General features: G+C 35.5%; 1 protein-coding gene across 1 annotated transcript in view; it reads right to left on the minus strand.

The window, feature by feature from the left end:
- Positions 1-22,820, minus strand: part of NUP155 (nucleoporin 155) — a 61,085-nt gene that overhangs the window by 32,356 nt on the left and 5,909 nt on the right. The window contains exons 4-16 of the mRNA XM_030882094.2: positions 20,831-20,901; positions 16,374-16,466; positions 15,225-15,391; positions 13,308-13,413; positions 12,387-12,460; positions 11,985-12,076; positions 9,508-9,605; positions 8,864-9,016; positions 7,287-7,387; positions 4,793-4,963; positions 2,414-2,524; positions 1,446-1,540; positions 286-374 (exon numbers count right to left, since the gene is read on the minus strand). Coding sequence (XP_030737954.1) covers positions 286-374; positions 1,446-1,540; positions 2,414-2,524; positions 4,793-4,963; positions 7,287-7,387; positions 8,864-9,016; positions 9,508-9,605; positions 11,985-12,076; positions 12,387-12,460; positions 13,308-13,413; positions 15,225-15,391; positions 16,374-16,466; positions 20,831-20,901 — 1,421 coding nt within the window. The remainder of the gene's footprint in view (positions 1-285; positions 375-1,445; positions 1,541-2,413; positions 2,525-4,792; positions 4,964-7,286; positions 7,388-8,863; positions 9,017-9,507; positions 9,606-11,984; positions 12,077-12,386; positions 12,461-13,307; positions 13,414-15,224; positions 15,392-16,373; positions 16,467-20,830; positions 20,902-22,820) is intronic.

Below are 22,820 nucleotides of genomic sequence, written 5' to 3' on the forward strand. Positions count from 1 at the left end.
GGTGGGAGTTTGTTATTAAACCTCTCAACTCTTTCCTTTTGAATAAATAACAAATGAGTTCTGTAAATACTACTGGTTATATCTTATTTTGTTTCCCAGTATACACTAAAGATTCAATATTAATATATCATAACACTAAGAGTCAGACATCTATAGAATTATTCCCTAATAATGCAGTAGCAGTAAAGAAAATACAATGAAATTTTTTATCCATTAAAATATACTACAAAGCTTCTAAAATTCAACTCTATTAGAAACAGTTTCATTTCAATGTTTCATACTCACCAGAGTAGACAGGAGACCCCAGGATGGGACCAACATTACTTGGAGCGGGGAGAGTGGCTGGAAATCTCATCTGTGCTTCACCACCATACCTATTTTTATGACAACAGGGGCTGAGTTTATTCAGTGAAACTATACATCTTAAAAGCTAGAACTGTTTCAAGTCCTGCTTAGCTTCAAAATAAATGCTTTAAACACTAGAGACTTTCCTGGTGGCACAGTGGTTAACAATCTGCTGTAAATGCAGGGGACATGGGTTCAATCCCTGGTCCAGGAAGATCCCACACATCACAGAGCAACTAAGCCTGTGCACCACAACTACTGAGCCTGTGCTCTAAAGCCCGCGAGCCACAACTACTGAGCCCAAGCACCACAACTACTGAAGCCCACGCGCCTACAGCCCGTGCTCCGCAACAAGAGAAGCCACTGCAATGAGAAGCCTGTGCACCTCAATGAAGAGTAGTCCCCTTTCGCCGTAACTAGAGAAAGCCCACATGCAGCAACAAAGACCCGACGCGGCCATAAATAAATAAATAAATATTAAAAAAACATTAGAGACTTTAAATGCATTGTGTTGACAGTGAAATATACACAGATACATAATAAAATATTTAGTAAATGTTGACTTCAAATTGCTAACAAGAAGAATCATAAGGGACTCTGGCAATTTCTAAAGAAGAGTCTGCAATGCATAGAATGTATTTAATAAGTATATGGTACTGTAATTTTCATACTAGATTATGGTTAGACTACTCAAAAAATTCTTTTAAACAAAATTGCATTTTAAATTTATTCTTAGCTAAATATTTTCCAAATAATATCTCTTTGATATCAAGTTTTCTAAAAGTGACTCAATCTCTCAATGCAAATGATACACATAAAGCAGAACTGGTAGTGTTTGAGGAAGTAGAAAAGATAGATGAGATAATAACTGAGGTAGAAGACTAGACAAAAGAAGTTGGAGAAGAGAATCCAGAGAAAGAGTAACAATGCATAAATTATGCTAATCTAGTTGCTTCCAGTAGTATTATCACCTTTCCAATTTAAATTTTACTAACTTGCCTATATAGTTGCTCAACTGTTTTGCAAACCCTTAAACAACCACATTAGCCAATGCAACCATTAATAAAAAGTGGCCAAGAACAAAAGAAAGTGATATATACCTGAAGAAAGCCCGAGTGGCCCAAGCAGATACTTCTCTGTCACAGGCAGCAGTGGAACAAGCAAGAATAAGGCAAGTTGCACAGGCCTGGTCTTCCTGTAAAAAAAGAGTATCTTTCCTTATGTAAAACATAAACATTTCAAAAGAAGTTTTGTTTACTTCTGTATCCAGTGTTTAAACCCGTGCCTAGCACAGAGCAGGTACTTGATAAATATTTGCTGAATGAATGAAATCAGCTGGTATGAAAAAGGAGAAGTAAACACTATTGGTTTTAAAGTTTATCATAGGTGCTGTTATTAAAGGATGGTCTCTTTTTCTTTTTATCTAGATTCTACTTTAGTTTCTGGTTTAGTCCTCCACTACTCCCGGGTTTTTTTCTCATGGTGTTTTAACCTTTTAGAAAATAACAATAATAGCTAACATTTATTAAGTACTTGTCATGTGCCAGGCACTATTTTAAGAGTTTAGAGCATATTAATCCTCACTCCACATATTATAATTTAATACACATGAGGAAATGGAAGCTCAGAGAATTCAAGTAATCTACTCTGATGGTGGAGCTGGTAGTTTGAATTCAGTGTGTATATTTAACTTTGATCTGATATTCCTGATTTTAAACTAAGCATTCCCAGTTTTACCTCATCATTTCTAGTTGTGGCTTAAAAAAAAAAAAGTTTTTAATTAAAAAAGTTATTTATCTATAAATATCTTGTCCTTTTAATAAAAATACATTCATCATATAATTTGAACATCACACTCTTACTAGTACACTTTAATGATAAGAATTTATCAAAAACAGAACAAAAATCTGAGCATTTACCATAAACCCTTATAGCATATTAATACTGCTCCCAAGTACCAGTACACATACAGTGATTAAGGCAAAGAAAGGAAGACTAGTATTAACCACAGTATTTTGATCCTAACTTACATAATATCATCACAATAAAAAAAGGTATAAATAATTACCTGATGTAATTTAAAGAATCTTTCAATCTCTTCTCCATCTCCACCCACATTACTCACAAGTAGATGCCTCAGTTGATCTACAGGTCTAAGTTTATGAAACATAAGACTCCCCTAAGAAGTTCAAAAAGAAAGAGGATGAATAATAGATTTATCAAGCATGGCTAGTAGCAACTGACCTTGCTACCTTATTTAATAAAAGCAATGAAACAAAAAAGTAACTTCAAGAATATGAAGTAAACTGGTCAAAAAGATCATCTACACTTCAATTCCTAGCCTATACTAGATCTATATATCCATGCAGAAAACTTAATAAGAGAACACTGCCCCTCCCCGCTAAAAAATAAAGCAAAAGGGTGCAGGCTCTGTCAGACACAAACATATTATAAACCTTTATCTTATGCATGGTATTAGCACATGAATAAACAGTCAGATAAGTGGAACAAAACAGAAAGTTCTGATATAGGCTCAAGTAAGCACTAGAACTTAATATATGATAAAAGCTCCCCCTCAAACTAAAGGATCAAAGTTAGATATTTCATTAATCATGTTGGCACAAGTATGTCCACTTTGGGAAAAAATGAAGCTGGATCCATACTCATACCTAAAACAGGATAAATTCCAAACAGACAGGACAAAATAAAACTGTAATAGTAGTAGAAGAAACTCTGGGTGAATTATTTTATGAACTTCAGAGTGCGGATGGTCTTTTTTTTTTTAAACTTCAATAGAAATCCCCCCAAAAAACTGAGTATTTCAACTACTTATAAACTTATCCACATGGGAAAAAAAATCTCAGTGAACAAAATAAGATGGCAAACCAGGAAAAATATCTGAGACTAAATCACAAAAAGTTAGTTTCCTTGACATATAAAGAGCCTCTATAAATAAAAAAGAAAAAGACAACTTAATAGAAAAGTGGATATAGAACAGGAACAGACAATTCACAGAAAAATAAACACTAGAACAGACAGTCAATCTCACTCTTAATACGATGGCATATTGTACTTGCACAGGATGTAAGGAAACAAGCACTCAACATTCACTGATAGTGAATGTATGTATATATACAGGGAACTTGGCAACATCTATCAAACTGATAAACACACATACTTTTTGATCCAGTAGATGTAATTCTACAGCTTTACTCACACACAGGCAAAACGATATATGCACAACGTTGCAGCATTATTTTTTTTTATTTTTATTTTTTTGTGGTACGCCGGTCTCTCACTGTTGTGGCCACTCCCATTGCGGAGCACAGGCTCCGGACGCACAGGCCCAGAGGCCATGGCTCACGGGCCTAGCCGCTCCGCAGCATGTGGGATATTCCCGGACCAGGGCATGAACCCGTGTCCTCTGCATCAGCAGGCGGACTCTCAACCACTGCGCCACCAAGGAAGTCCGCAGCATTATTTTTAAAGGCAAAAGATGATCTATTAATAGGGGCCTAGTTAAATATGGTACATCCATATAAAGGAATGCCTTTCAAATATAAAATAGAATGAGAAAGTTCTTTTTATATTACTATGGAAAGATATCTGAAATGTATCTTTGAAACATAAAAAGCAAAGTATAAAACAGTGCATACAATATGCTAATGTGTGTTTATAAATATACTTATATTGTTTGTATATTGATATCATAACATATCTCTGGAAAGATATAGATTCTGATGACATGGGTGTCTGTAGGGAGGGGACCCAAACCAGAAGGGAGATTTTATTGTGTATACCCCTCTGCTTACCAGTGGAATTGTCAATGCATCGCTACTCAAAAAATAAATACTAAAAGATTCTTTTTTTAACAAGTGAGGACTACATGATAAGAAATAAACATAGCTTGTTTTACTAATTTTATGCTGAATACTATTGATAGAAATGCTACTTTAGAAAAAGTATAATAGCAATACTTTATAAACAGCAAGCTCTTGGATTTCCCTGGTGGCGCAGTGGTTAAAAATCCGCCTGCCAATGCAGGGGACACAGGTTTGAGCCCTGGTCCAGGAAGATCCCACATGCCGCGGAGCAACTACTGAGCCTGTGCTCTAGAGCTCTAGAGCCTGCAAGCCACAACTACTGAGCCCGCGTGCCACAACTACTGAAGCCCGTGTGCCTAGAGCCCGTGCTCCACAACAAAGAGAAGCCAACGCAATGAGAAGCCTGTGCACTGCAATGAAGAGTAGCCCCCCCCTTGCCACAACTAGAGAAGGCCCGCATTTTTGGTATTTATAAACTATTCCTTAAGAATATTTTAAGAATAAACATTCCTAAGTACTTAGGTAAACGACTCTATTAAGCAACTACTGCAGAATACTTTGACCAAAACGTTAAATATGGCTTCTCTTCTTTTTCTCTCCACCTTAACAGATGATGTAAATACCTGTGCTGAGAGGAGAACAAACTTCTTTGGAGGCAACATGTGCTGCTGTACAACAACTGGTGAGTCAGTTATGGGAATATGATCCTTATTTAAGGGTGTGATTATCTTATCTACTTTGAACTCATCTATTGCAGAAAGAGCCCAGGAATGACCATCAACACGAGTAGTCATCTATGTAGAAGAAACAAACGTTTTATACATATTATTAAAGTTACATGAGGTAAAACCTTCTAAAAAAGAATAATACAATCTTTAAATAATGTAGGGTTTAACAGATTAATAATAATACATCAGCACGAATATTCTCAAAAGTCTGTATTTAATTTTCTAATGTCTATTCTTTTAATCAGGCATCTTCTATGATAGTAAATCTTTTCATACCAGAAGACAAAGGCAAAATTTTCTTAGGATGAACTATAAATAGTATTTACTAAAATTACAATGTTTTCAGTAACTGAAGACTATACCTTCTACCCTCTTTCCAGGGTAAATTGATCTACACTGGTAGGTTCAGTGCTCAAATCTGCTGACATACAGTTTTTGTTTTCTTCTGAAGTTACATCTGCTTTCTAAACTAAGATACTCTCTAAAAAAAAGTGTCTAGTCTTCTAAAATATTTTATTATAAAAAATTTTAAGCATTAATAAAATGTTGAAAGTACAATAAATGTCCATATGCCTGATACCTAGATTCAACAATTGATAGCATTTTGCCCTATTTGCTTTCTTCTTTCTATATTTTTTCATTTACTGAACCATTTGAAAGTTATGAATATCATGTCACCACTAAATACTTTTGCATGCACCTCTTAAAAATAAGGATGTTTTCTAACATAACCACTATACTATCCTAACATGTAAGAATATTAACATTTCTCTAATACAATCTAATGCCCAGTCAATACAGAATTTTTCCATTGACTTAATGTCTTGTATAGCTGTTTTTGGGAGACCAGAATTTGATTAAAGTTCATGAGCTATATTTATATATATATATTTAAAGTCCACATTTGTTTGAGAACTCAAGTATTATAGAGGTGAAGTGATATGATATATATGATATATAGTATCTACTTTAAAAGTAGCTAACGTTTATCGAGTGCTTCCTGTGTGCCAGGTAGTGTTCTCAGCACCTTACACACATGAACTCATTTAATCCCACAACCACCCCACAGAGGTAGGTACTATTAAAACTGTTATAGATTAGGAAATTGAGGACCAGAGACACGTTAGTCCTCTGAGTCACTGCTTTGAGGAAATAGAGCCAGATTTCAAACCTGCACCCGCTAACACTGTGCTCCCATCAAGACAGGGTTTATATCTTCCTGAGTTCTGAATCCTTACAGTCTGTCGCATAATGAGGCAACACAGTATGTGCTCAGTAAAGTTCAAAGGATAAAGAAAAGAATTTGAGAAAGGTGCTCCTTGCCTCCATACCTACCTCCTGACTCTACCCCAGCTGCTTAGGCCATGTAAGCAACTTGGAAGAGTCCATTCAAACCATGCCCCCATTCCCAGGAACTGGTTCTTCCTCCTCCCATCTACACACACCTTTTCCCACTCCCCCTAACCAGACGGGTTCACGTTTGAAAATAACCAGAAGCAGCTAGTGACACTAGAACCAAAATGCCTTTAAAGAGATGGCTCCAAAGAGAGTCTCAGACATTCACACCCTAGTGGGGGTTGGTCTATCTCGTTTGATTAGCAGCCTCTGGGGGCAGGTAACATGAGCTATGCTAGGGCATCTAGGAGGACAGATGGGAGTGGAGTAGGGGACAGCAAGGGGAGTGAGTAGAGATGGCCTCCTCTCAGCATCTCCTGGGCTGGGGGCTGGGGTAGGTGGCCTAGGTGTGGGATTGGGCCAGGATAGGCCGGGGCCGCACCTCTCACCCAGGACCTCTCTGCTGACTTCGTGGTATACGTGATATTTACTTTTAAAACACAATCATGTGTTTGTGTGTATACATTTATATACGTGGGGAAGAGATATGAAACAAGATGGAGAAATGGGTAATTTCTTAATGTGGGGTTCAGTTTACCATTCTATTTTTTGCATATATTTGAAATTTTCTATAATTAAAAGAAAAAACGTTAAATATTTAGGCGGAACTACAAATTAAAGAGATCATAAGAATAAAATTCTAAGTCATAACTATAATGCATGGCCTCATAATAACTAAAAATATAATATATTTAAGTGGGACAAAGATCATTTCAGAAAAGATATAGGCATTTTCAGGTACATTATGAAGAACATTCTAAAAGGGTTCCAATGTTTTTTGTTAAAGGTGTTTTTAACGAGTACCATAATGACTTCTAATCTCACAGAGGAAAAACAAAAAATTAACAGTATATACTTCTTTTCAGTACGACTGCTAATCATATTAGATTATTAGAAGCAAACAGTAATAAATCAGAAGATAAAGTTTCTCATAATTTTATTCTTCACTTAAAATTATGTAAAAAATTCTTTATAATCTCTCAGGATAACTTACCTGGGTTTCCATCATTGGCTTTTGGAAAGGAAATGTATCATGGTTGACACACCACAAAATGTCATTATCTTCATTTTCTGAGGCTGCCATCAGTAGAATACCTAAAAGTTTAATATGTAAAATCTTATATGATGTCAAATAATATATATCCTCAATAATCATAATTATTATATTAGTGACATTAATAATTAGTGACAATATAGATACATAAATATACAGCATTAATCTTTATAAATAAACAAGTCACAAAATAAACAAAAATAAATCCCCTAAAAGGATATATAATTAGTGCCAGGGTAGCATTATTAAGTGTTCTAGACCTTATACTGCATTTCTTTCAGGTAAACACAACTTTTTTTTTCACATTTTAACATTTCTAAAGTTACCATATGATCCAGCATTCCATTCTTAGGTATATAGCCAAAAGAAATGAAAATGTGTCCACTCAAAAACTTGTACATAAATGTTTATAACAACATCATTCATCATAGCCAAAAAAGAGAAACAACCCAAATGCCCACCCAATGCTGAATGGGTAATTATAATGTGGTACACTCACACAATGAAATATTATTCAGCCAAAAAAAAAAAAAAAAAAAAAGAACCTGCTACAATAGATAAACCTTGAAAGCATTATGCTAAGTGAAAGAAGCCAGTCCTATATTTTCCAACTCCATTTAAATGAAATGTCCAAAAGAGGCAAATCCATAGAAACAGAAAGTAGACTAGTGATTTCCCAGGGCTGGGAGAAGGGGGAAATAGGGAGTGACAGCTAATGGGTACAGGGTTTCTTTCTGCAGTGATGAAAATGTTCCGAAATTAGATAGTAGTGATCGTTGTACAACTCCATGAATAAACTAAACACTAATAGATTGTACATTTTAAAAGGTATGTAAATTATATCTCAAAGCTGCTATTAAAAATGCTATGAAGGTACATGATACAATGTACTTGAAAAAATTCTATTTGTGAAGGAAAGTTTAATTTGGGTGTTGAAAAATAAAATATTAGAAGACACAGTACAATAGCAGAGAAAAGGCTTTAAAATGATTAGAAAATAAAAACAAATTGTTTTACGAATGCTTTCTCATATTGGGGAAAACCACATATGGATTTTTCAAGTTTTGATGTTTAACTAGAATCTCATTTTTTAAACTTAATTATTAATCCAAAAGAGTTTGTTATTAAAATTTCATATTTTGACAGGCAAAACTCTCCATATCCATAAAGACACTGACAAAGCAGGCGTGGTATCAGGAAAGTCATTTTAAGTTTATAGCAGTTTATAACTGTTTATAACAGTTTATAACACTGATTTTGACCAGTGAGTTCATGTACAAGGCTAATAAAACAATTTTAAAAGTACTTAGATACTTTAAAAAACTATATTTTTAATATATATGCCAATAAAAAATTTGAAATATAAGCTAATATAAAAAAAGAGTTCCTGGATTAAAAAAACCCATAACATCCTGAACTTCACTGGAAATCTGTTAATTTCAAATGCCTCAAAATGCATTCTGATTTTAATAATTTTAAGAATCTAATATTAAATCTGATAGTATTTCAGAATTTACCTTTACTATAAAGAGCTTTATGTACTTTTGAAGGCTTTTCCACCGTTGAAGATGCTGAGAATCCAGGAGGTAAGCGGATGTGGACCAGTGTCAATGTATTAGGGCGTGTCCATGGCTGTCTGAACGGACAAGTGCTGAAATACAGTCTTACACCTGATGATGGGGTAAAATTATCCATTATTAACAGGAAATAAAAGACATGAGGTACATGTGTTGTTGAAACAATTCCACAGAAAAACACAGAACTCTGTTAAAGCCATATATCACTTTCCTGACTGATCTTAAATCATCATGCATACTACCAGCTGAAGTGGTTTCTAAGACATCACTTGGAATTGAGAGGTAAATCAACACATTTCAGTAGAGAGAACCTACAAGTATAAGACAAGGGAGCCTGCATTCCAGTTCAGGCTCTGTCACTAAATGTGAGCCACTTTACCTTTCAGGCCTGGTTTTACATCTATAAAATGAGGAGACAGAGTGAGTGGAATCTTCTGATTTTTCAAAAGCCTTAATTTTACAAATTATTAGTATGGCTTATAATTGATACAGAAGTAAAAACATATTTTCAGTCATAAATTTCCAAACCTGAAGATTATAAAAAGTTATCACATTAAAGCACACATATAAATAAAACAACATACCTGCATGTGTGACAGCCAATAACTGACAGTCCAGTGATTCGGAGTTTTCAATCACTGCTATTTGAACAATTGGTTTAAAAACAGAACGATCTATGGTCCTAGAAGAAAGAAAAACTAAAGTTTATTTTTAAAGTATATCTACTCAATTACAAGGAATATATTCCACCAGGATTTTTTTTTTTTTTTTTTTTTTTTTGTGGTACGCGGGCCTCTCACTGTTGTGGCCTCTCCTGTTGCGGAGCACAGGCTCCAGACGTGCAGGCTCAGCAGCCATGGCTCACGTGCCCAGCCGCTCTGCGGAATGTGGAATCTTCCTGGACCGGGGCACGAACCCGTGTCCCCTGCATCGGCAGGCGGACTCTCAACCACTGCGCCACTAGGGAAGCCCCTCCAGTAGGATTTTTACATGTTTAAACATGCTAAAATAGTTTTAAGGCTACTTTTTAGGAAAGTAGTGCAAAAGGAGCAAGAACTGGCAAAAACCCAGTGTGAATGTGTGTTCTTTACATTAATATTGTTAAGAGTAATCTTTTTTCAAAGACCATAAAAGAAAGCTAAATCCATTGGGTAAATGGTTAATGGGGAATTAGGTGTCCTTAGAGCATCAAAATATCATTGAAAGGATTATCACTAATTAAAAAGGGGGAGGGCTTCCCTGGTGGCGCAGTGGTTGAGAGTCCGCCTGCCGATGCAGGGGACACAGGTTTGTGCCCCGGTCCGGGAAGATCCCACATGCCGCGGAGCGGCTGGGCCCGTGAGCCATGGCCGCTGAGCCTGCGCGTCTGGAGCCCGTGCTCCACAACGGGAGAGGCCACAACAGTGAGAGGCCTGTGTACCGCAAAAAAAAGGGGGGGAAATGAACCTTCATAATGGTGAGATCTGGTGAATACCACCTTAACCAAGTGTTCATAATAGGAAAACTGGTACTATGTGCCTCTTAATGTAATACTGTAAGAAGTTCGCATCATGTATGTGATATTGGCTAAAAAAAATATTATCCTGGGACTTCCCTGGTGGCGCAGTGGATAAGACTCTGTGCTCCCAAAGCTGGGGGCCTGGATTTGATCCCTGGTCAGGGAACTAGATCCCACATGCATGCTGCAACTATGAGTTCGCATGCCACAGCTAAGGAGGCCTCTTGCTGCAACTAAGGAGCCCTGGAGCCACAACTAAGACCTGGCAAAACCAAATAAATAAATAAGTAAATAAATAAACAAAAAACAATATTACCCTGAATCTATAGATAAGGAAAAAAAATTCAGAAAATGGGATATTCTACAAATAACTCTCCTGCCCCTCCCCACTAAATGTCAACATTTGAAAAAGGCAGTAAGAGGTCCGTTTTATATTAAAGAGACTAATAACCAACGTAGCTCATGTGCTCTGGCTGAACGTGGAGAAAAATGTAAAGAAAAACGCTATGAAAGATCTGGAGGAGTACTGAGTAATTTTAATATGGACTATATAATTAGGATAACATTATAAAATTATTAATTTTTTAGGTGTGGTAATGATAATGTAGTATATAAGAGCTTAGGAGATGGAAGCTGAAGGATTTAAGGGTGAAAGTCATGTCTGCAACTTACTTTCAAATAGGTCTTAAGAGTGAGGAAATAAGGCAAAATGTTAACAACTGGTGAATTTAGATAAAGGGTATATCAGATTTTATCATGCTATTCTTTTCATTTTTCTGTGGATCTGAAAAAATCTTTCCCCCCAAAATTAGAAGAAGTAAAAGGAAATTTTTTTCAAATTGCCTGCCTTGAGAATTTTTTGGTCATTGAAGACCAAGGAAAACATGCTATCACTAGGATATCTGATTGTAGCAGTGACCCAGGCACACAGAAAACAGAAATTGAAAATCTGAGGTCTTTGTTAGGTGAAGAGAGTTTCTGAAGCTAAGTCACTTGTGACATATGCAAACAGTGTATAGTGTCTGAAAACTTGGCTTTTAGGTTGGATCTCAGCACTTACTTAGGAGTTAGACCTCAGGCAAATCATAACATCCTTAGTTTTAGTTTCCTCAAGAATACAGTGAGGCTAATACAACTGTGAAATTCTGTATTTCCCGAAATGTACTTGTGTCCATTATCAGACCAATGAAACTACCATGTAGACCTGTTAGAAGGGTGGAGTAGTTAAAAAAGAGGAAACTTTGAGACTTGCAGTTTCCTAGTCATAATACCTATAATGCCTGCACAGACCACTTAGAGCATAATTTCAAACTCCAGGGAAAATCACAGGTCAAGCTGTCCTTTACCCTGTAAAACTAGTCTGCCTTATGTTTCAAACCATCCAACATAAGAATAAAAGGAAGCATTGCTAGCAACTGTTTCAAACATAACCTATGATGTCACCTCCTTCAACATTTCTTACTTTCTGGAGATATTTCAAGGAGGGAATAATTTTAGTATACTGCATATAAATAATATAATTATGCCTGCAAATGAAATGCCTGAGAATAAATTACATATTACCTAGCAATGTTTCCAGCAGCAGAAACAATAGAATTCTGTGACACTGAGGCAACTCTGTTCATTCCTTGTCCATCATGGCCCAAATCATACACCTGTGAATAAAAAATCATACCCACTTAAACATGATTATAAACTGTATACACTTTATAAAATAACCTTTTAAATAAATTTTTATTAAGTAAACTTTTCCTTTTTAGGGATCCTTTAATTTTGGTACTTCATATAGGTATGAAAACATTCAGAGATTAACAATTTCATAAAAGGGGGCCTTAAGCAGCGGGTTTTTTTTTTTTTTTTTAAAGCACACAGTTCATAGGAAAAGCCCAAGAGTGACTAAACCTTGTTCCTTAAAAACAGGGATATTCTTCCCCTCTTATATGGTGGTATAATATTAATACTTACCTGTATTACTCCTTTCTCCGATCGTGTATATAAAATATTTCTTGAATTATCAATTGCAATTTGAACAATAGGATCTAAAAATAAGACAGAGGAAGAAAAAAAACGGAGGTTAACAAATCAAACACAGTAGCCACTTACAACCAATTAAAATTGCTGATTTACATTCAGGGCTTTTCTTTTGTTTTGTAGGTAAGTCTTAGGGTAGCTGCACAAGGACAAAGCCAAGAAGCATTCAGGTCAGACAGCACGCGAAAAAAAGCAAACATCAAATACTGTGACTGGGTTAAGAGCATCACGAACAAGTTATTCTGTCCTTTAAATTAATTTTAAGCCAAACCAAAAACAAGTTCCAAATTATTCCTACATTCAACATTTAATGAATGCTTACTATATGCTAGAAACACATAAAATAATTATACCTGGTCCATTCCTTCAAGAAACTTCCAGTTTAGTTTAATAATTCATTGTGTAAAAGAAAATAATTTAAAAATTCAGTCATATTAACATTTTTAGATATATTTATCTTACTTTACTGAAGCATTTTAAAATTACTTCACCTGCCTAAATCTCTCAATTAAAAACTCAGATATATTCATTTTATGCTGGGAATTTCTTTCAGACCAGGCAAAACATGTATTAAATGTCTGAATGTCTAACTCTCTCACAAACACAGACACGGGTGGTTTAAGTATATATAGCTATTGTAGACACGTGTTCTATGGTGCTACATTTATAGGAACTTGGGAATAAAACTCATGCTATCTGTTTTATCATCCCTTCTCCCTTTAAAAGATGATATGACTATATAACAAATACTGTTTAGTAAGAAACTGTTTCAATTAAGAATGAGAATTTCTGAAGAAAATGTTAGGTCAGTGATTTGTTAAAATGTTTTGTTTGCCAAATTTGTTTTCTACTCACCATCTTCTGAGAATGTGAACTGTAGTAACGAAGGAACAAGGAAAGAAAGTGCACTCTTTGAGTGGTTTATTTTCCTACACCTCTGGCTAAACCAGCCTGCTTCTGCCTTCAAAGAAAAAATTGAAAGACATAAACTTGTAAATGTAGGTACCTCCATCATAGCAACTAAAATATACTCATGTTTATAAAGGTTCTCAAATCTTAGTAAAATACCAATAATTGTAAAGTAAGACGTACTACTCAAAAATAAGTACTGAGAAGTACTGAGTTCAGTCCTGTAATTAAAAATAGAAAATGTATTTAACGAAAATCAAATCACTGCTCTCAATGAAATCAGCTATGTCTATTCCAGCAACCTCAGTAATGCTATGTTAGTGAACTCATTTTAATTATCTTAAAAACTCCTATTTGAAAGCAGTAAGGGAAATAATAAGCGTAGTTTATAAGTGTCAAAAGTACATAGGATAGAGGTATTTTTATCTCTTCCCACTACTGCTAAAAGGAAATTTAAAAAATAGTAGCCACCACCATCATAATCTACAGTCTGCCCCTCAATGATCGAGTTTTGCCATACTTAAATCTACAACAAAATCTTCTTTTTGTAGTTAACAAAACCAAGAGAAATTGGGTAAGGAAGAGATACAATATAACATAAAAATGCTAACCTCAGTTCTAATCCTATCTCTGCCACTAATTAGCTGTGTGCCTATGAGAATACTTGTCTTATCAGTTTCCTACTGTTTACCTTATGATAAAGGCAACAATACAGTAAGGGGGAAAAAATAATGGAGCAAAGGATACAAAGATATTTCAGAGTAAACACAAATGACCAATAAATACATGAAAAGATGCTCAACCCAACTAGTAATAAAAAACAATTGTCTTCTATCTGACTGGTCAAAATTAATAAGTTATAAAATACCAGGGTTAGTGAGAGTGAGGAGGGAGAGGAAAGGGATACAATCAAAGATGCCTGCTATGAGTCTAAAACTCTTAAGAGGGCAAAATGAAAATAGAAAATTCAGTTTTCAATACACATATACTATAATACAACTATTAGAATTCTAAGTCTCCACACTAGAAAACTTCTACACATGTGCACAAGGAGGCTTGTAAAAGAACACTTATCACACCATCATTTCTGAAAGGTATAATAAAAACCTAGAAGTCTATCAAGAAAGGAATTGTTCAATCATGTATCAATACATCCATTTTATGGACAATCATGCAGCAATCACAAAACATAACACATATCTATCTACCAGATACTGACAAGGAAAGACTTTCAAGGCACAGTTAAATGAAAAAAGCCAATTATGGGAATTTCCTGGTGGTCCATTGGTTAGGGCTCGCCACTTTCACTGCCTTGGCCCAGTTTCAATCCCTGGTCGGGGAACTAAGATCCCGCAAGCCACACGGCGTGGGGGGAAAAAAAAGGCAGAAAAAGGAAAAAAAGCCAATATGAAACAAAACTTAAGCAATAATACAAGTAAAAACATATACACAGAAGTATACTATGTATTCGTATACATGTATACACACAAATAAATATATATATTATCTATAGATATTTAAAGACATTTATAGGTATTTAGAAATGTATGCATCATATTCTACAAGGACATATACAGAACTGATAATGGCTGTTACCTTTGCAGGGAGGACTGGGTTTTACAGGTATGGTGTAGTCATGAAGGACTACAACTTTAACTGCATGTTTGACTACTTTCCATAAGAATATATTAACGTGCTATATAATTAGAAGATAAAGACTAAAGCTTATCAGAAACTAACACAACACTGTAAATCAACTATCCTCCAATAAAAAAATTAATTAAAAAGAAAAGACAAAAGCTTATCTAGTCTTACTCCATCAAGAGGGAGGAAAATGAAAATGTTTACAAATGCCAGACTTACTTGGTATGCTACTTCATATAAACAGCCATCCTTTCCAGCCAAGAAAATTCTGCCATTATCAGTGGAAGTTATTGTTAAAAGGTAAGTATTATCAGTAGGAAGAGAATATAAAGGATCTGGAAGTAACTGCATTCCACCACACATACTGTCACTGAGAACTCCAGAACCTATTTTTTTTAAAAGAAAGAATATAGGAATCACTTTAAGAGCTTTTTAAAAGTTTTAAAACAATCACTGTATTATCTTCAGAATTGATACTCTTACTGAGTTCATGATATGCTCAAAAATTTCAAAAAAATGTATGTATAACATACATTTCAAAATTACTATAAAAAGTCTGATAGGAACAGTTTTATAATTCATGTTAAATAGAACCTACAATATGTATATATAACATGTGTAAAATACATAGCACATATATATATAACATAGTAAAACATCAAATAAAAAAACTAACCCAAAGCATTAAATTTTGGAAAAAAGCCTAGGGATATGGTAGTAATAATCATTAATTTTTTCTTTTTTCCCCCACCCCACCCCAATAATCATCAATTTGAGGCTCTGAAATTCAACATTATTTTACCTAAAACACTGGTAGAATGCAAAAGAAACCACTGAATGTGCTTGTAACAAATTAATTGATGGCTTCTTACTTTAAAGGAAAGAGTAATATACATTTCAATGTTCCATATGTTAAAATGGCCATTCAAAAAATTAAAAATGAAGAAATTGAAGGTATTATTTAAAAATCACTGGGGCAACTATTTCTCTTCTACTACCCTTCCTTTATATTGGACATTTAAGAAATGTACACTGATATGGTAAATAAATCCAAAATAATTTCTGGTGGAAATATTAACCTGAAAGATACCATACCTACAGGGAAATATTTTCCTATGAGCAAATAGACCAGAAAGTTAACTTAGTGAAAAAGATTAGTTTTCAATTATAATATTAAACTGGGCAACATATTTTATTTTAAAAAACACAACATGTGGGGACTTCCCTGGTGGTCCAGTGGTTAAGACTCTGCGCTTCCACTGCAGGGCGTGCGGGTTCCATCCCTGGTCGGGGAAGTTCCACATACCATGCAGGGTGTGGCCAAAAAAACAAACCCCCAAAGCCCCCACAACATGTGGGTTGCTCTACCTGTTTGCAAATTAGTATAACTGAGTCCAAGAATCACTATATCCACAGGGGTTGCCAAAACCAGAAGATGTCGTACGTGAGGTTGAAATATGCCTAAGATAAAGTAAACATGAGTTAGGCACTATTTTCTGGAAAACACCCATCATTTAAGCATTAACAGAATATGGTTACCTTTAATATGAGCTGTGGGTTAACCAGCATATGAAAAGTGTAAAGCTAATTTAATGTTGATGCTAAAACGTTACCACTTATGATCATTTAAATAAGTAGATAATAGTAAAAAAACCAGCCAAACAAACAAAAAACCCAAATCTTAGACACAAACACTTCAGTATTTAATGACATTTAGAATTAGTGTTACAACAATCATAGTAGGGGACTTTAACACCCCACTTTCACCAATGAACGGATTCAAAAAAGAAAATAAATAAGGAAACACAAGCTTTAAATGACACATTAAACAAGATGGACTTAATTGATATTTATAGGACATTCCATCCCAAAACAACAGAATACACTTTCTTCTCAAGTGCTCTTGGAACATTCTCCAGGAGAGATCATATCTTGGGTCACAAATCAAGCCTTGGTAAATTTAAGAAAATCGAAATCATATCAAGTATCTTTTCCGAGCACAATGCTATGAGACTAGATATCAATTACAGGAAAAAAAACCTGTAAAAAATACAAACACAGGGAGGCTAAACAATACACTACTAAATAACCAAGAAATCACTGAAGAAATCAAAGAGGAAATCAAAAAATACCTACAAACAAATGACAACGAAAACAGGATGACCCAAAACCTATGCGATACAGGAAAAGCAGTTCTAAGAGGGAAGTTTATAGCAATACAATCCTAACTCAAGAAACATCTTAAATAAACCTAATCTTATACCGAAAACAATTAGAGAAAGAAGAACAAAAAACCCCCAAAGTTAGCAGAAGGAAAGAAATCATAAAGATCAGATCAGAAATAAAAGAAAAAGAAATGAAGGAAACAATAGCAAAGATCAATAAAACTAAAAGCTGCTTCTTTGAGAAGATAAACAAAATGGATAAACCATTAGCCAGACTCAAGAAAATAAGGTAGAAGATTCAAATCAACAGAATAAGAAATGAAAAAGGAGAAGTAAAAACTGACATTGCAGAAATACACAGGATCATGAAAGATGACTACAAGCAACTATATGCCAATAAAATGGACAACCTGGAAGAAATGGACAAATTCTTAGAAAAGTACAACCTTCTGAGACTGAGCCTGGAAGAAACAGAAAATATAAACAGACCAATCATAAGCACTGAAATTGAGACTGTGACTAAAAATCTTCCAGCAAACAAAAGCCCAGGATCAGATGGCTTCACAGGGGAATTCTATGAAACATTTAGAGAAGAGCTAACACCTATCCTTCTCAAACTCTTCCAAAATGTAGCAGAGGAAGGAACACTCCCAAACTCATTCTACAAGGCCACCATCACCCTGATACTAAAACCAGACAAAGATGTCACAAAAAAAGAAAACTACAGGCCAATATCACTAATGAACATAGATGCAAAAATCCTTAACAAAATACTAGCAAACAGAATCCAACAGCACGTTACAAGGATCATACACCGGGCTTCCCTGGTGGCGCAGTGGTTGAGAGTCCGCCTGCCGATGCAGGGGACACGGGTTCGTGCCCCAGTCTGGGAAGATACCACATGCCGCGGAGCGGCTGGGCCTGTGAGCCATGGCCGCTGACCCTGCACGTCTGGAGCCTGTGCTCCGCAACAGGAGATGCTACAACAGTGAGAGGCCTGCGTATCGCAAAAAAAAAAAAAAACTCTCTCCAGAAAGTAGGCACAGAGGGAACTTACCTCAACATAATAAAGGCCATATATGACAAACCCACAGCCAACATCATTCTCAATGGTAAAAAACTGAAACCATTTCCTCTAAGACCAGTAACAAGACAAGGCTGTCCAATCTCACCACTACTATTCAACATAATTTGGGAAGTTTTAGCCACAGCAATCAGAGAAGAAAAAGAAATAAAAGGAATCCAAGGTGGAAAAGAGAAAGTAAAGCTGTCGCTGTTTGCAGATGACATGATACTACACATAGAGAATCCTAAAGATGCTACCAGAAAACTACTAGAGCTAATCAATGAATTTGGTAAAGTAGCAGGATACAAAAGTAATGCACAGAAATCTTTTGCAATCCTATACACTAATGATGAAAAATCTGAAAGAGCAATTAAGGAAACACTCCTATTTACCACTGCAACAAAAAGAATAAAATACCTAGGAATAAACCTACCTAAGGAGACAAAAGACCTGTATGCAGAAAACTATAAGACACTGATGAAAGAAATTAAAGATGATACCAACAGATGGAGAGATATACCATGTGCTTGGATTGGAAGAAACAACATTGTGAAAATGACTATACTACCCAAAGCAATCTACAGATTCAGTGCAATCCCTATCAAACTACTATGGCATTTTTCACAGAACTAGAACAAAAAATTTCACAATTTGTATGGAAACACAAAAGACCCCGAATAGCCAAAGCAATCTTGAGAACAAAAAACGGAGCTGGAGGAATCAGGCTCCCTGACTTCAGACTATACTACAAAGCTACAGTAATCAAGACAGTATGGTACTGGCACAAAAACAGAAATATAGATCAATGGCACAGGATAGAAATCCCAGAGATAAACCCCCGCACATATGGTCACCTTAACTTTGACAAAGGAGGCAGGAATGTACAGTGGAGAAAGGACAGCCTCTTCAATAAGTGGTGCTGGGAAAACTGGACACGTACATGTAAAAGTATGAGATTAGAACACTCCCTAACACCATACACAAAAATAAGCTCAAAATGGATTAAAGACCTAAATGTAAGGCCAGAAACTATCAAACTCTTAGAGGAAAACATAGGCAGAACACTCTATGACATAAATCACAGCAAGATCCTTTTTGACCCACCTCCTAGAGAAATGGAAATAAAAACAAAAATAAACAAATGGGACCTAATGAAACTTCAAAGCTTTTGCACAGCAAAGGAAACCATAAACAAGACCAAAAGACAACCCTCAGAATGGGAGAAAATATTTGCAAATGAAGCAACTGACAAAGGATTAATCTCCAAAATTTATAAGCAGCTCATGCAGCTCAATAACAAAAAAACAAACAACCCAATCCAAAAATGGGCAGAAGACCTAAACAGACATTTCGCCAAAGAAGATATACAGATTGCTGACAAACACATGAAAGAATGCTCAACATCATTAATCATTAGAGAAATGCAAATCAAAACTACAATGAGATATCATCTCACACTGGTCAGAATGGCCATCATCAAAAAATCTAGAAACAATAAATGCTGGAGAGGGTGTGGAGAAAAGGGAACACTCTTGCACTGCTGGTGGGAATGTGAATTGGTTCAGCCACTATGGAGAACAGTATGGAGGTTCCTTAAAAAACTACAAATAGAACTACCATATGACCCAGCAATCCCACTACTGGGCATATACCCTGAGAAAACCATAATTCAAAAATAGTCATGTACCCAAATGTTCATTGCAGCTCTATTTACAATAGCCAGGAGATGGAAACAACCTAAGTGTCCATCATTGGATGAATGCATAAAGAAGATGTGGCACATATATATAATGGAATATTACTCAGCCATAAAAAGAAACGAAATTGAGTTATTTGTAGTGAGGTGGATGGACCTAGAGTCTGTCATACAGAGTGAAGTAAGTCAGAAAGAGCAAGACAAATACCGTATGCTAACACATATACATGGAACTTAAGAAAAAAAAAAGTCATGAAGAACCTAGGGGTAAGACGGGAATAAAGACACAGACCTACTAGAGAATGGACTTGAGGACATGTGAAGGGGGAAGGGTAAGCTGTGACAAAGTGAGAGCGTGGCACGGACATATATACACTACCAAAGGTAAAGTAGATAGCTAGTGGGAAGCAGCCGCATAGCACAGGGAGATCAGCTCGGTGCTTTGTGACCACCTGGATGGGTGGGATAGGGAGGGTGGGAGGGAGGGAGACGCAAGAGGGAGGAGATATGGGAACATATGTATATGTATAAATGATTCACTTTGTCATAAAGCAGAAACTAACACACCATTGTAAAGCAATTATACTCCAATAAAGATGTAAAAAAAGAAAAACAAAACTTATGCAAACTTGAAGAGGTAAAAAAAAAAAAGACTAACAAAAAGCAAGATAAAATTCAAGAATTGTAGTTTAACAATTTTAAAGGCAGACTCACTTATACCATAAGGTGAGTAAATTGTTAAATATTCCTAATCACTTTTTGTATTTCTAATTAGAAGTAATTTAGAACAAAACTTCAATAGGAAAGTTAATTACTTAAAGTATAATATCATTTAGTCCTAAAACATTTGGAATCTTATGTACAAACATAATTTAATCTTTATATTTTTATTTCTTACCAGCTTTTGGTTTTACAAGTCCCACAGCAAGAATAGTCTCATTAAGTCCATCAAAATAGGCAAGGTCTCCTCTGTCAACAGTTGAAGAAAAACATGTTATACATGTAAAGGAAAAAGTTTTATAATGTTCTTCAAGACTATAGAATATAATAAATCAGCAAACAAAACTGTTTTAGTTCCAAGACTCAGGCACACAGGCCTACCTAAGGCTAAGCGTAAACCAGGAAAAAGCGGAATGCTGGTCCCCATTCCAAACATCCCCCCCACCAGGTTGCAAGTCTCAAGCAATAACAGTCTACTGCTGCGGCAGGGGCAAGAGGACCCTCTCAGAAGCACAGGCTCACAGGGAGAGCCTATTGCTGGGGGAGAAACAGGAACACTGAGAAAAAATCCAGCAACCCAATCTGTACGCTAAGTGCAAAATACTTCTAAAGGAATTTGAAACCTGTGGTCCACTGAAGGTACCACTGCAACAACAAAACTACACTCGGCTTAACTCCTGAGTTGGAAAAAGTCAACTCCCTCACAATAAAGGCCTACCTGCTAGGCTCTAGCAAAGGAAGAGACGTGCCCACTTCTAAGGATAAAGGGTATTTATTGCAGTATTCACTGTCCTATACATGGTGTCTGGCTTTGAGTAACAAAACATGAGCAAAAGAGCAAGCAAAAAAAAGCCCCAGTGTCAAGAAACAAAGCAATCAACAGAAGCAGAGTCAGATGTCTGAACTATCAGACAGGAAATTTAAAATAAATATAATCAATATAGTATAGGCTCTAATAAAAAAGATGAGCAATATGTATAAACAGGTAAGGCATTTCAGCAGAGCAATGAAAATAATTAGAAATAAGCCAGTGAAAATGTTAGAAATAAAAAGCACAGCACAAAGAATATCTTATATGGACTTTTCAGTAGACTTGACGAAAGAATCAGTAAACATGAAGTTAAAGGTCAATAGAAATTGTCCAAATTGAAATAAAAAGAGAAAAAAGAGTGGAGCATCCAAACAGAGCATCCAAAATTTGTTGGAAAACATCAAGCAGCCTAACAAAAGTATAACAAATCTCAGAAAAGAAAGGAAGAGAACAGGAAAGCACAAATACTTTAATAAGAGAATGGTTGAAAAAATTTCAAAAATAACGACTTCAAACCTAGATCCAATAAGCTCAGAGAACAGCAAGCAGGATAAATACCAAGAAAAAAAAAAATGATCCAGACTTTGAGGAAAACTGGTTGTCCTGCAAAGGGCCACACAAGTGGACAGAAAACACCTACATGGCAACCTACGTGGGGCCAGGTTTCCCCATTTTCCCAATGCTGTGGAATTACACAGGCTCCTTCAACAACTGACACAGCCCCCAGAACTAAGAACAATATTGGGAGAGCTGGGGATTCGAGAAAAATGAACTGAACAACATTACGTTTGTATCATCCAGATGGAACTGGGATTTATAATAGAAAGCTATCAGAATAACTGAAATGAAGGCTAAGGTTTTTATAGAATTGAATTTAGGAAGTAAAGATTTATATCCAGTACCTGTGCCTTGATTTTTTCAATAGACAATGTTCAAATAATTTTTCTTTAAATGAGTTTAGTTTGAACACACAATAAGGTTGAACCACACTTTCCATGTGGGCAGGGACTGTTTATTCAGTACTGTTCAAGCACAAAAAGTGATACATGATAAGCTCAATGTGGTTTTTAAATGAATAAGTTAGAAGTCAATGGAAATATAAAAATTTCATTAAAGTGAAAACCCTTTTCAACGAAATTATTCTCACATTTATCTATTTTGTAATTTTCTTGCATTAGGTTTTCTTGAAGAGATCAATGCCTAAATGAACAGGTTCTACTCTTTAGTATAAAAATGAATATGTTATGTGTAATATAACAAACTGGGGCAACGTTCATGATACATGAAGAACAATCACAACCTTATATCACTATTATTATGACTATATACCATTTCAACAATAAAAATAGCTAGGAAA

The sequence above is a fragment of the Globicephala melas genome, chromosome 3 (genome assembly GCF_963455315.2).
Source record: "Globicephala melas chromosome 3, mGloMel1.2, whole genome shotgun sequence".
Lineage (NCBI taxonomy): Eukaryota > Metazoa > Chordata > Mammalia > Artiodactyla > Delphinidae > Globicephala > Globicephala melas.